The 12,883-nt window shown below is 47.0% G+C and overlaps 1 protein-coding gene across 1 annotated transcript in view; it reads left to right on the plus strand.

The window, feature by feature from the left end:
• The window catches only part of SLC35F3 (solute carrier family 35 member F3), a 314,186-nt gene that overhangs the window by 216,677 nt on the left and 84,626 nt on the right, over positions 1-12,883 (plus strand). The window contains exon 3 of the mRNA XM_090044278.1: positions 3,188-3,512. Coding sequence (XP_089900404.1) covers positions 3,188-3,512 — 325 coding nt within the window. The remainder of the gene's footprint in view (positions 1-3,187; positions 3,513-12,883) is intronic.

The following is a 12,883-nucleotide window of genomic DNA, read 5'->3' on the forward strand; positions in this document are numbered from 1 at the left end:
ACATTTAACCCTTCCTGTTACCATCCGCCCATTTCTGTAGTCTGTCTAAATCTAATTGCAGCCTCTCTCTCCCTTCGAGCATGCCTACCTCTTCCCACATCTTGGTGTCATCGGCAAACTTGGACAACGTGTTTTCCACGCACTCGTTCAAGTCGCTGATGAAGATGTTGAACAGTGTAGGCCCCAGGACTGAGCCCTGGGGGACCCCACTGTTCACATCCCACCAGGTCGAGTACAACCCGTTGTGAGGGAATGGGGCCTAGGAGCGGCCATGTACTCCCTAGTGCCCCCTACCATCACTCAAGGTGATTCAGCACCCTCTAGTTCTCGCCTGCCATGTCTTTGATGACAATTAGTTCAGAAGGGAGGCTGCCTTTTATCCCCTAGTGGACGGTGTGAGTGTTACCACCCCTACTCCATATGGGGTGCCTCAGCACACCCCTGCCTTAAGGGCAATGCGTGCCTCCTACCTCCCCTTTAGCACGCCCCAAGCCTCGCAGCTGTTCCTTGGACTTTGTTTGGGTCCCCTGCCCTTCGGTGCCCTCTCCGGCGCCCCTCAGGCTCGCCCTGCCCTGGTGCCCCTTTCTGGCACCCTGGGCTTGTCACCCACCTGGCGCCCCTCTCCAATCTTCCTGGGCCTGTCCTGCCAACTGGCAGTCCCTCTACCGGCGCCCCTGGGTCAGTCACGTGCCTATCGCCCCTCCACCAGCACCCCCAGGCCGGTTAAGCAACCTGCACCCTGATACCGGCGCCCCTGGGCCTGCCGTGCCCAGGCCTCACCCCACTGGGCCTGTCTTGCGGCTTCTCCCACCACTCCTCGCCCTATCTGGAGCCTCTCACCCCGCTCCCAGGCGTTTGCCACACTTCCCGGGCTTCTCGCCCCCTCTGGGGCCTTGCGCCGCGCCTCTCGGCGCAAACCACTGTGCCCCACCTCTCGGCGCAAACCGCTGTGCCCCGCTGGGCACCGGGAACCCCCAAGCTACTGGGGAGCCCCCGTGAGGCCTCCTCACACCCCTACAGCCTCACCCGGTCCTCCGGGGTAACTATAACCAAAACTCGAGCCAACTGGCTACAACACAAACAACACAGAGCCTCCCCACTCATAACGTAAACTCCAAGCCCCTCTAGGGCTCCCAACCCTACCTCCCTTTAGGGTGTTCTCATCCCTAGCATCATCACAGCCAGTCAGCAATGTAAGGCTGCAATCACCAACTCAGGCCACTCAGCTCTGCCACAGAGCTCCTGCTTCTGCAGCTGCCAGAAGGGAACTGCTCTCTAGGCTCTGGCCCAGGCTGTTTATAAGGCCTAGCCCTGCCCCCTTCTGGACACCTGACCTGACTGGTTGCCACGGTAACCAACACCTGAGCTTCCCCATTGATTGGCGGCACTCCTTACTTCCTTTCCTTAAGGCACAGAGCACCTCAGTGCTCCTGTGACACTTATCCACCACCACTGTCTGGGTGCACCCCATCAGCTAATTTTTGACCCATCCAAGTGTATAGGCATCAATGCCACAGTCACTCAATTTATTAATGAGAATGGGGTGAGAGACAGTGTCAAAGGCCTTCTTAAAGTCCAGAAAGACTATGTCCATGGCGACATCATCATCCAGGGATTTAGTTACCTGGTCATAAAAGGCAATCAGGTTGGTCTGGCAGGACCTGCATTTGATGAACCCATGTTGATTTCCCCTGGGCATGATCTCCCCTGCTGGCCCCTCACAGATGTGATCCTTGATAATTTTTTCAAAGATTTTCAAGACCGATGTGAGGTTTATAGGTCTATAGTTTCCTGGGTCCTCCTTTCTCCCTTTCTTATAAATGGGGACCACATTAGCTAGTTTCCAATCTCCGGGCACCTGGCCCATGGACCATGATCACTCATACAGCTGGGCCAAGGGCACAGCAATGACCCCCACCAATGGTTGTCTCATTCATTGAACTATCTAGAGATTGAAATATCCTTGCTCTTTACCCTCAGCCATCACATTTTTTATGTCTGTATGTGAATGAAACTGATGCCCAAAGCTTTCAAAACAGTGTCTCGTATCTTAAACAGAGCCAGAGTAAGATAAATTGCAGAAAATGGTCTCATTTTTTCCAGGGGCTGAGCTCTTCCTGAAATGACTTGAAGTCCTTAAGCACCTGGGAGTTGAAAGCATATGGTATCATATGAGACCATTTCTTGGTTTAGTAGTAATACATCATCCACTGAAACTGGAGGAATATAGGCTAGTTGTCATGCAGCTTTATTCAAGCCAAAAAATAAAACTAGAAATCAATTCTGCAAATGTAGCCACTTAAATTGCATACTGCATACCCATGTTTGATTATTTAAATGAGCATATTTGCATGACCATCTACACAGTTTAAAAACCTGCCTGCTGATATGGCCAATGAGTTTGCATGCTATTTTTAAGGCATTGGTGTTTGAAAACTGGTTTCTCCAAGTGAAATTCTCATCTCAGTTGCACCAGTATCAGGTTGAAAACATTGTGCTTGATCCTCAGGAATAGCTGAGCCCTGTTTGGTTCAGGATTCAAATTTTCATGGCCAGGTGAAAGTGCCTAGGTCTAGAAGCCTCTGAGTTGCTCTAAGTTCCACCAGCTTGATAACAACCTCTAAAACGTGTTTGTTAACCAAGGATTACTGGATTGCAGTGATACTTCAGCTGCAATCACCACACAAGTACAATACACTTATTCCACAGTATCACCAGTACAGCTGTACAATTAAACAAACTGCCCCAATTCTTTCAAGAGAAACACCATGCTGAAAAATATATACCATTCTAAATCTTTCAAGACAGTCTGATTGCCAGTGTTCCTGTTATTTCCTGTTTGTTATTAAACTAAACAGCACAGAATTCATTATTTTACATATAGTAGCAGTATTAGCAACAGTACTTTCATATATCTTGTCATATAATGACAGCCAAACCTGCCATTTCACTTTCCATTTTCCCCTGTTGCTCCTAATCATAAAGGTGGTAATTTTTATGTAAATGACATAAATGCACCAGTTGCTTTAGCCTGATTTAAGATGAGCTGTCTTTTGTGGCAAGATCTGTATTTCATTGATGTTGATGACAGAACTTGCCCCTGGACTTGAAAAGGGATCAGGATGTGGTTCTAGGAAAGTGAAACGCTGCATAGAATTCTTCAATAATCCTTGCATTTTCTTCTCAGGGGATGAGCGCTCCCGGGAATCTCCAGCCCCAGCAGAAGCACAAGTGCAAGCTGGAGTGGAAGGCGGTGGAAGAGTGAATCGCTGCTGTTGGAAATGCTCTGTGACCCAACTGAAGAAATTTTTCTGGGGTGTGGCAATGGTCCTGGGGGTCTGCTCTTCCTGGTCAGGTTCAACACAGCTGGCAAAACTGACCTTTCAGAAATTTGACGCACCCTTCACTCTGACATGGTTTGCAACAAACTGGAACTTTTTATTCTTTCCTTTGTATTATATTGGACATGTTTTTAAGTCAGCTGAGAAGCAAACTCCAAAGCAAAGGTACAGGTAAGTAAACTTGGCATTTTTGATCTTGCTTTTGTGACACTTGAACATGTGGTACCACTACACAGACATTTTATTCAGGTCAGCTTGTTAAATTAGTCTTGCCTACTTTCCTCTTCAACACTGTTAACATAAGTTAAGAATTCATTACTTAAGGCACGTAAGCTGTGAGGTTTTCATTCATTACTTAAGGCACGTAAGCTGTGAGGTTTTCATTCTTTTTCAGTATTATTATTCTTTATTTGAGTTTGTACTGACAATCAGAATTGCAGGATTATTTCCAATGCTGATATTACAAGGCATGTCATTGAAGTCTGCACCTTGATTTGTAACCTTTTAGGGATTTCTCATCTTAACTTGTTGTTACAACACTTATTGATTTAACTCAGTTCAGTGAAACTACCCAATAATCTTTGCAGCTAATTTTATTGTAATCTCTTGGCCACAGTGAGATGGCAGAGCAACGTCTTCTAAAATTAACCAATTATATTATATTGACTTGACACATCCCTTTCATCCCTAGACATCTAGGACTAAATTCTGATCCCAGCTATATTTGCTTGATCCCATTTATTTCAATGAGATAGCACAAGTATAAAGGAGAAGAGAATTTGAGCAATGATGGACCTTCTTCATGGCCAGACCCCTAAGTATGCGGCATATCATCTGAGTTCTTATTGCCTATCTCCCATTAGCTTCATCTTGGGTTTAAGGTTATTGTAGCAGTCTCTAAAATTTGACCTCATCTGGATTGCTCCTCCAGCCCTATTACTGAATCTTTCACTTTTCTTCTAACATTAGCAAAAACTTGCCTGGTAAACTGTCTAAATTCTAAGAGTAAAATACCCCATGTTGCATAATGTATTCTCCCCACTATCCCAGTGGTGCTTTGTGTAGTTTGTTTCTATGCTAGAGTTCAGTATTACTTTATATAAATAACCTCCTGTAAGTTTGTGTTAGAAAGGTACACATATTAGTCTTAACAGTACTCTGATATTTTTCATAAGAATTAGGAATCTAACTGGTCCCCTGCAGACATGGGATGCCAGGGTCAGAGACCTACCTGATACTTGTGTAACCTTTCTGCCAGGCCAGGTCCAGTGTAAGGGCTGGGCTCAAATTTTTAATTTTTTTAATTTTTTTTTTGGGGGGGGGGGGGTTGATTGGAGCCCCCACCCAGAAACCTGAGAAAAATCTTGGGGGTCCTAAAAGAACAACCCTCCCACTCTCATAAGCAATTTTGTAACAAGAAAAATATAGTAGTTTATTAAAGATAAATGAAAATTAACTAAATCTTGTCAACCTCCAACCCCAACTGTTAAGCACCCCAGTTATCTAATATCTCAGAATACCAAACAACAACCTAAATACCAAGCAACATACTAACCAACAAACTCCATGGGTGTCTTAGTTTCATTTACAGCCTCTTAGGATCATTGCCTCTCACCACATGAGACTGCTGCCGCTCAGGGGTGCCCACTGATGCTTTGAAGAGCACTGGAGACTGCTTACAGTTCATGGAATCATAGAATCATAGAAGTAGGGTTGGAAGGGATCTTGTAGATCTTCAAGTCTGATCCTCTGCCTGGGCAGGAGAAAAACTGGGCTCAGATGACTCCAGCCAAGGCATCAAGCCTCTTCTTAAAGACCCCCAGGGTAGGAGCCAGCACCACTTCCCTTGGAAGTTGGTTCCAGGTCATAGCTGCCCTATGAAGTAGTTCTTACGGATGTCTTATCTAAACCTACTCTCCAACAAATTATGGCCATTCTTCCTTGTTATGCCAGGGGGCGCTAGGGGAAACAGGTCTCTCCCAAACCCTTCTGGTCCCCCCTAGTGAGTTTATAGACGGTCACCAGGTCCCCCCTCAGCCTTCTCTTGTGAAAGCTGAACAGGTTCAGGTCCCGCAGTCTCTCATTGTAGGGTCTGCCCTGTTGTCCCCGGATCATGCGGGTGGCCCTCCTCTGGACCCTCTCAATGTTGTCCACATCCCTCCTGAAGTGGGGCACAGAACTGGACACAGCACTCCAGCTGTGGCCTGACCAGTGCCACATACAGGGGGAGGATCACCTCCTTGGCCCTGCTTGAGATGCACCTGTGGATGCACAACAAGGTCCAGTTAGCCCTGCCAACTGTGACCTCGCCTTGTCAGCCCATATTCATCTTGGAGTCATTAATGACTCCAATATCCTTTTCTGCCTCCATGCTCTCAAGAAGGGAGTTTCCCATCTTATAAGTGTGCTGCTGGTTACTACTGCCCAAGTGCAGCACCCTGCACTTGTCAGTATTGAAACACATCCTGTTATAGTTAGTCCACCCCTGTAACCTATCCAGGTCTTGCTGCAGTGTTTCCCTCCCTACTAGCGTGCTCACCTCACCCCAAATTTTGGTATCATCAGCAAATTTAAACAGGTTGCTTTTCACCCCATCGTCCAAATCACTGATGAAGAAATTGAACAGCACGGGCCCAAGGACTGAGCCCTGGGGGACTCGGCTGCCCACTTCTCCCCAGGTTGAATATGACCCGTCCACCACCATCCTCTGAGTATGACCCTTGAGCCAATCTGCAATCCATCTGACTGTGTAGGCATCAATGCCACAGTCGCCCAATTTTTTAATGAGGATGGGGTGGGAGACGGTGTCAAAGGCCTTGCTGAAGTCCAGAAAGACTACGTCCATGGCAACACCTGCATCCAATGCTTTTGTGACCTGATCATAAAAGGCAATCAGGTTGGTCTGACATGACCTGCCCCTAATGAAACCATATTGGTTGCCCTTGAGCAGCATCCCTGAAGCCAGCCTGTCGCAGATGTGCTCCATGATGATCTTCTCAAAGAGTTTCCCTAGGATTGAGTTAAGACTGATGGGTCTATAGTTGCCCAGGTCCTCCCTCCTCCCTTTTTTAAAGATGGGGACCACGTTGGCTATCTTCCAATCATCTGGCACCTGGCCCGAGCACCACGAGCGTTTGTAAAGCCATGCCAAAGGCCCTGCAATAACCCCTGCTAGCTCCCTCAACACCCTGGGGTGGAGAGCATCTGGACCAGCTGATTTGAACATGTCCAGCCCCTCCAGAAGCTCTCTAACCCAGTCCTCCCCAACCTGAGGTCTGGAGGCATTCCCCTCGAATCTGTCTTGCATCATGGTGGGGAAGTCCCGGTCCCTGCACAAGAAAACGGAGGTGAAGAATTGGTTAAAGAGGTCTGCTTTCTCCTCTGGTGCAACCACCAGATTGCCCAGAGGATCTTGCAGGGGCCCCACATTTCCCAGTGCTTTCTTCATCCTCCCTATATATTTGAAAAAGGACTTTTTATTATCTTTGATTTTGGATGCAAGTTCTAGCTCTATGTCCACCTTAGCTTTCCTGACAGCCCCCCTACAGGCCCGAGCAGAGGAGGTATACTCCTCTTTGGAGATAGCACCCCCCTTCCACTGGTTGTACGCCGCCTTTTTGGCAATCCCGTACACCCTTGGTGAGCCAGGTGGCCTTTTGGGCACTCCTGCCCCCCTTGCTTTTTGTTGGGATGGTCACCCCTTGGGCCCTGAGAATCGTCTCCTTAAGGAACGACCACTCATCTTGGACACTGAGCTCCCCTGCTCTTGAAAACCCCAGCACCTTTCCCGCTAATCTCAACTCGTTGAAGTTGGCCATATTGAATTCTAGGGCTACCACCTTGCTGCAGGGCCTTGACACCCTGTGCAGGACGGTAAATTCCAGCAAGCGATGATCACTTTCACCCAGGTGGTCAAGAACCTGGAGCCCCTTACCAGGTCATTGCCTGTGGCCAGGACCAGGTCCAACAGGGCATTTCCTCTGGTGGGACTGTGCACCTCCTGAATTAAGTGGAGGTCCTGTATCTCGGCCAGGAACCTCCTGGAACGGTCCGACCTGGCTGACTGTTCCTCCCAGCAGATGTCCGGGTAATTTAAATCACCCATGATAACTACGTCCTTCGCCTTAAGTGCCTCTGCAAGCTGGCCTGAAAATTCCCAGTCTAGCTCCTCCCCTTGGTTGGGGGTGGTCTGTAGTAGACCCCCACCGTTAAATCCCTCTCCCCACGGCTACCTTGTATCTTGACCCAGAGCACTTCAGCTTGCCCCTCTGACCGCATTTGGCTGGCAGAGGATGTGTATTGCTCTTTGACACAGAGCGCCACACCCCTGCCTTTCCTTCCTTCTCTATCCCACCTATAAAGTCTATAGCCCCTAATGCTAACTGCCCAGTCATGGGATGAATCCCACCATGTTTCTGTAAGCCCTATTATGTCTGGGTCTGAACTGGCTATTCTGAGGGTGAGTTCCTCCTGTTTATTCCCCATACCACGAGCATTGGTATATAGGCATTTAAGGCCTTGCTTAGCTGCGTGTGCCACCCCCCGATTTGGGAGACTGTTTGGACCCCTGTTTCTTACCTGGGCACTCCTTGCATTTGTCAGCTGTCTTGCTCGGGTGGTGTCTCCTTGTCTTCCTGTGGCCTCCTCCCACGGCGATGCTAATTTAAAGCTCACCATACGAGATCAGCAAACCTGGAAGAGAAGACACGCTTGCCTTTAGGAGACAGGTGAATCCCATCCCACCCCAGCAAGTCCCCCGCCCAAAAGCATGGATCATTATCAAGGAACCCAAGGCCTGCCTGGAGGTACCAACTGCATAAGTGCCGGTTGACCTTGCCAATGCAGGCCTCATGTCGCCGTCACCGCCTACTCACCGGAAGAAGAGAGGAGAATACCACCTGCGCCCCATCTCCTTAAGGTTGACCCCCCAGAGCCTTGAAATCCTTCATAATGTGGTCAGGGTTGCCCCTGGCTGCATCATTCATCCCCACATGGATGACAACCATGGGGTACTGGTCTGCAGGTTGGATGTAGACCGGGATCCTCTTTGTGATGTCTCTAACCCGAGCCCCAGGCATGAAGCAGACCTCTTGCATCATGGGGTCAGGCCGACAGATGGCACCTTCCAGCCCTCAGAGGATGGAGTCTCTGATGATGAGGACCCGGTGTTTCTTCCTGCTGGTAGCAGCAGTTATTCACTGCTGCTTTGGGGAGTGCTGCTGAGATCTCCATAGACACTCAAAATAGATGGTCTGACAAGTAAGACTTCTTCAGTGAGCAAGTTTCCCTGGGCTCTACCAGGCTCGCCCCCTTTAAGAAGAGAAAACCAGTGGCTGGCCACCCCACGGCTGGCCTCGGGCCTGGTCAAAGTGAGCACCAACCTCTTGATAACCACCGTACAACTGTCTCCTGCAGCCTCTGTGTGCCTTCTAAAAAAAATTGAGGAGGAAAGGTGATGTGGCCAAAGATGTAACCAGTGACACAAAAATGGGGTTCTGTTTGGCCCCTTTCATTTACATGCTTAAGGCACAAAATAGGTTGGTAGGCACAAATGGGCCCTTAACCTTTTGAACCTGCATACTCAGTGAGGGTATGCAAATTTTTAAAAACTTAAGCTAGGTCACATGACCAACCATATCCATAAGGACAGTTAACATTTGGAAGTTTTTAAGCAAACATGAAGGCAAAGAAAAATAACTTAAACTATTTTGTATCTGAGCTGTGCCAGTGGGACCCCAATGACTTCAACAATGTTCGTCATTCAGACTTGGAGTCCCAGGAGGTGTTCTGTATGCCTAGATCCTGAATTCAGGACATCACAGAAAAACTGCCAAAGCTCATCCATCCTTGAAACCACTGCCTTTTCCTGTTTGTCCATGTAGGCACCAACAGTATTGTTAGGAATATTACTGAGTAGATCAGAAGCAACTACAATGCTCTTGACATGAGGGTTAAGGAGCCTGGAGCACAAGTGGTGTTCTGATCAATCCGCCCTGTGGCAGATGAGGGCCGAGGCATATCCTGGGACTAAATGCATGGCTGAGATGGTGGTGTCAACATGAAGGTTTCAGATTCTTTGACAAGGAGCAGATGTTCTGGGAATAAGAACTGATATGAAGGGATGGAATCCATCTGATGAGGACTGGAAAGGGTATCTTTGGGCGTTGTCTGGTCAACCTAGTAAGGAGGGCTTTAAACTAAGTTCCATGGGGGATGGTGATCAAAATCCTCCAAAAACATAGGAACCAAAAGGAGCAGATCAACTCTGGGAAAGGGCCACAGAACCACAGGACAGCAAGTGGTTCAGAAGAGAAGCTAATAAGACAAAAAGCAAAATACATTCAACATATATATACAAATACAAGTAGTGTAGAGAATAAACAAAATGAACTAGAAACTGCATCCTGTGAAAAGAAGCATGACCTGGTTGGTATCACGTAGACCTGGTGGGACAGCTTTTATGACTGGAATGTCAACAGTGAGGATTATACTCTGCTTTGGAAGGACAAGTTTGAGAGAAAAGGTGGTGGCATTGTCTTGTATGTCAAAAATACATACACCTGTTTCCTGATTCAGGAGCAAGAAGGCATGCATTTGTGTGAAGATGAAAGATGAAAGATGCAGCATCAATATAATGTGGGGATTTATTACTCGGCACCAAATCAGGAAGAGGGGGTGGATGAGGTACTCTGGAAGGAGGTGACAAATCTGTCCAAAAGCAATGGAATGGTACTAATGGAAAACTTCCAATTTCCCAGACATCAGCTGGAAGAACAGGGCAGCAAAATATAAAATGTTGAGCCAGTTCCTATCTTGTCTGGAGAACAACTTTCTGTTCCAGAAAGTTAAGGACACAACTAAGGGATCATCTGTCTTGGGACTTGTCCTGACCAATAAGAACAATCTGGTGGAGGATGTGAAAGGATGGGAGAAAGAAATCACCATATGATGGAATTCCAAATTCTGAGACAGGGAAAGCATGAGCGCAGCAAAATTAGGACATTAGATTTCGAACAGGTGGATTTCAACCAACTCATAGTTAATAGGCATGGTGCCATGGGAAGACAGACACACTGAAGACTAAAGTCATTCAGAATGTCTAGGAACTACTACAGGGGACAGTATTGGAAGACCAACAAGAAACCATGCCAACATGATGGAAGCACAAGAAGAATGGAAAGAGACTAGTATGGCTGCACAAGGAACTTCTAGGGTGCCTCAAATGCAAAAGGAAAGTATACACACAATGAAAAAATGGACAGGTCACCAAGGAAGCATACCAGGAAAAAGCAAGAACTTTCAGGAAGAAAATCAGGAAGGCAAAGATAAAAAATGAGCTGTACCTGGTGAGAGAGTTTACAAACAAGAATAGGTTCTATAAGTATGTTGGCCAGAAAAGAAAGACCAAGGAAACTGTGGGTCCACTGTTAACTAACCAAGGGGAACTCTTAACGGAAGATGTAAAGAAGGCAGAGCTACTCAACGACTACTGTGTCTCAGTCTTCACAAAAAAATTAAGGTGCAGCCAGCCAGACACCTCATAAGGATTATTTGGATAATGAAGGGGACAATTTGAGCCATGAGAGAACAAAATAATTGGTTAGAGAGCTTCTGATAGATCTGAATCATTTCAAGTCAGCAGACCCTGATGATGAGGTGCCAAAATTTAGGAGCAAAATTTGGAGGTTTGAGAGTACAGTATTATTGCACTCTTTTACATTTAACTACAGGTGTATATGATTTATTTGTAACCATTTCAATTATTTTCTGTAATGTGTATTAACAATTATTTTAAATTAATAAACAGCTAAAGTACATATCCATAGAGCCACTTATCATCATATAGTTAAGAATTGCCAATGTGTGCCATAGTTTTACCATGCTTGAATACCTCTAGAGCAATGCTTTTTGACTTGTGGTTTGGGGATCCCTGGGAGTGTACAGACTATGTCCAAAGCCGTGATTCTTAACCTGTGGCCCTTGGGATGCATGCAGCCCAGTCAGCACACTGCTGCAGCCCATGACTGAAGAAGACATATAAGCGGTGCAAGCTGGGGGAAGCTACCAAGGAGGAATATACCTACTTGGCCCACACCGGCAGGGCGGTAGTTAGAAAAGCCAAAGCAACTACAGAGCTGAGGTTGGCAACACAAATTAAAGACAACAAAAAGTCTTTTTTAGATATATAGGGAGTAAAAAGGAAGGATCAGGGTAACATAGGACCCCTAATAAACAAGAAGGAGCAATTAGTGACAGACAGAAGGGGCAAGGCTGAGCTATTCAATGAGTTTTTACCTCAGTGTTCCTGAACAGGGGTCAAGATAAGTCTCCTAATGGGTTCTTAGACGGGCATCAGAGGGACACCAGCCTACCAACTGTCGAGGATGACTTGGTGCAGAGTCACGTGGATGGATTGGATGTGTTTAAGTCAGCAGGCCCAGATGAGCTGCATCTGAGCATACTGAAGGAATTGGCCGGTGTCAAAGCAGAACCACTGGCATGGCTGTTTGAGCACTTGTAGCACTCAGTCAGGTCCTGGAGGACTGGAAAAGGGCCAATGTGGTACCTATTTTCAAGAAGGGGAGGAAGGAGGGTCTGTGTAATTATAGGCCAGTCAGACTCACCCCCATCCTTGGAAAGGTCCTTGAAAAGATTGTGAAGGATCATATTTGTGGGAGTCCAGTGGGAAAAATAATGAAGCAGGGCAACCAGTGTGGATCTGTAGCAGGTAGATCATGTCTGACCAATCTGGTTTCATTTTATGACAGGGTCACAAAATGCTTAGATGCAGGAGTAGAGGTGGATGTCATTTTCTTGGATTTTAGCAAGGCCTTCGATACAGTATCTCATCCCATCTTCATAAATAAATTAAGAGGCTTTGACATAGACATTTATATGGTCCGGTGGGTGGCAAATTGGCGCTCGCACCCACAGAGTGGTAGTAGATGGGTCAGTATCAACCTGGAAGGATGTGGGTAGTGGGGTCCCACAGGGTTCAGTCCTTGGACCTGTACTCTTCAATATCTTCATCAGTGACTTGGATGTGGGTGTGAAGTGTACTCTGTCCAAGTTTGTGGACAATACTAAATTGTGGGGTGAAGTGCACACTCTGGAGGGTAGGCATTGCAGGCAGACCTGGATAGGTTAGAAAAGTGGGCAGTACACAATAGGATGTAGTACAACAAGGACAAGTGCAGAGTGCTGCACCTAGGGTGCAAAAATATCCAGCACACCTACTGGCTGGGAAATGACCTTCTCAGCAGCACAGAAGCGAAAAGGGATCTCGGAGTCATAGTGGACTCCAAGAGTCCACTGAACATGAGTCGTCAGTGTGATGAAATCATCACCAAAGATAACCACACTTTATTATGCATCAGTAGATGCATGACAAATAGATCCAAGCAGGTGATACTTCCCCTCTACTGGTCAGACCAAAGTTGGAGTACTGCATCCAGTTTTGGGCACCGTACTTCAAGAAGGGTGTTGATAGACTCTAGAGGGTCCAGAGGAGGACCACTCATATGGTTAGAGGCTTACAGGAC

Source organism: Crocodylus siamensis, chromosome 1 (genome assembly GCF_052110815.1).
Source record: "Crocodylus siamensis isolate JL-2025a chromosome 1, ASM5211081v1, whole genome shotgun sequence".
NCBI lineage: Eukaryota > Metazoa > Chordata > Crocodylia > Crocodylidae > Crocodylus > Crocodylus siamensis.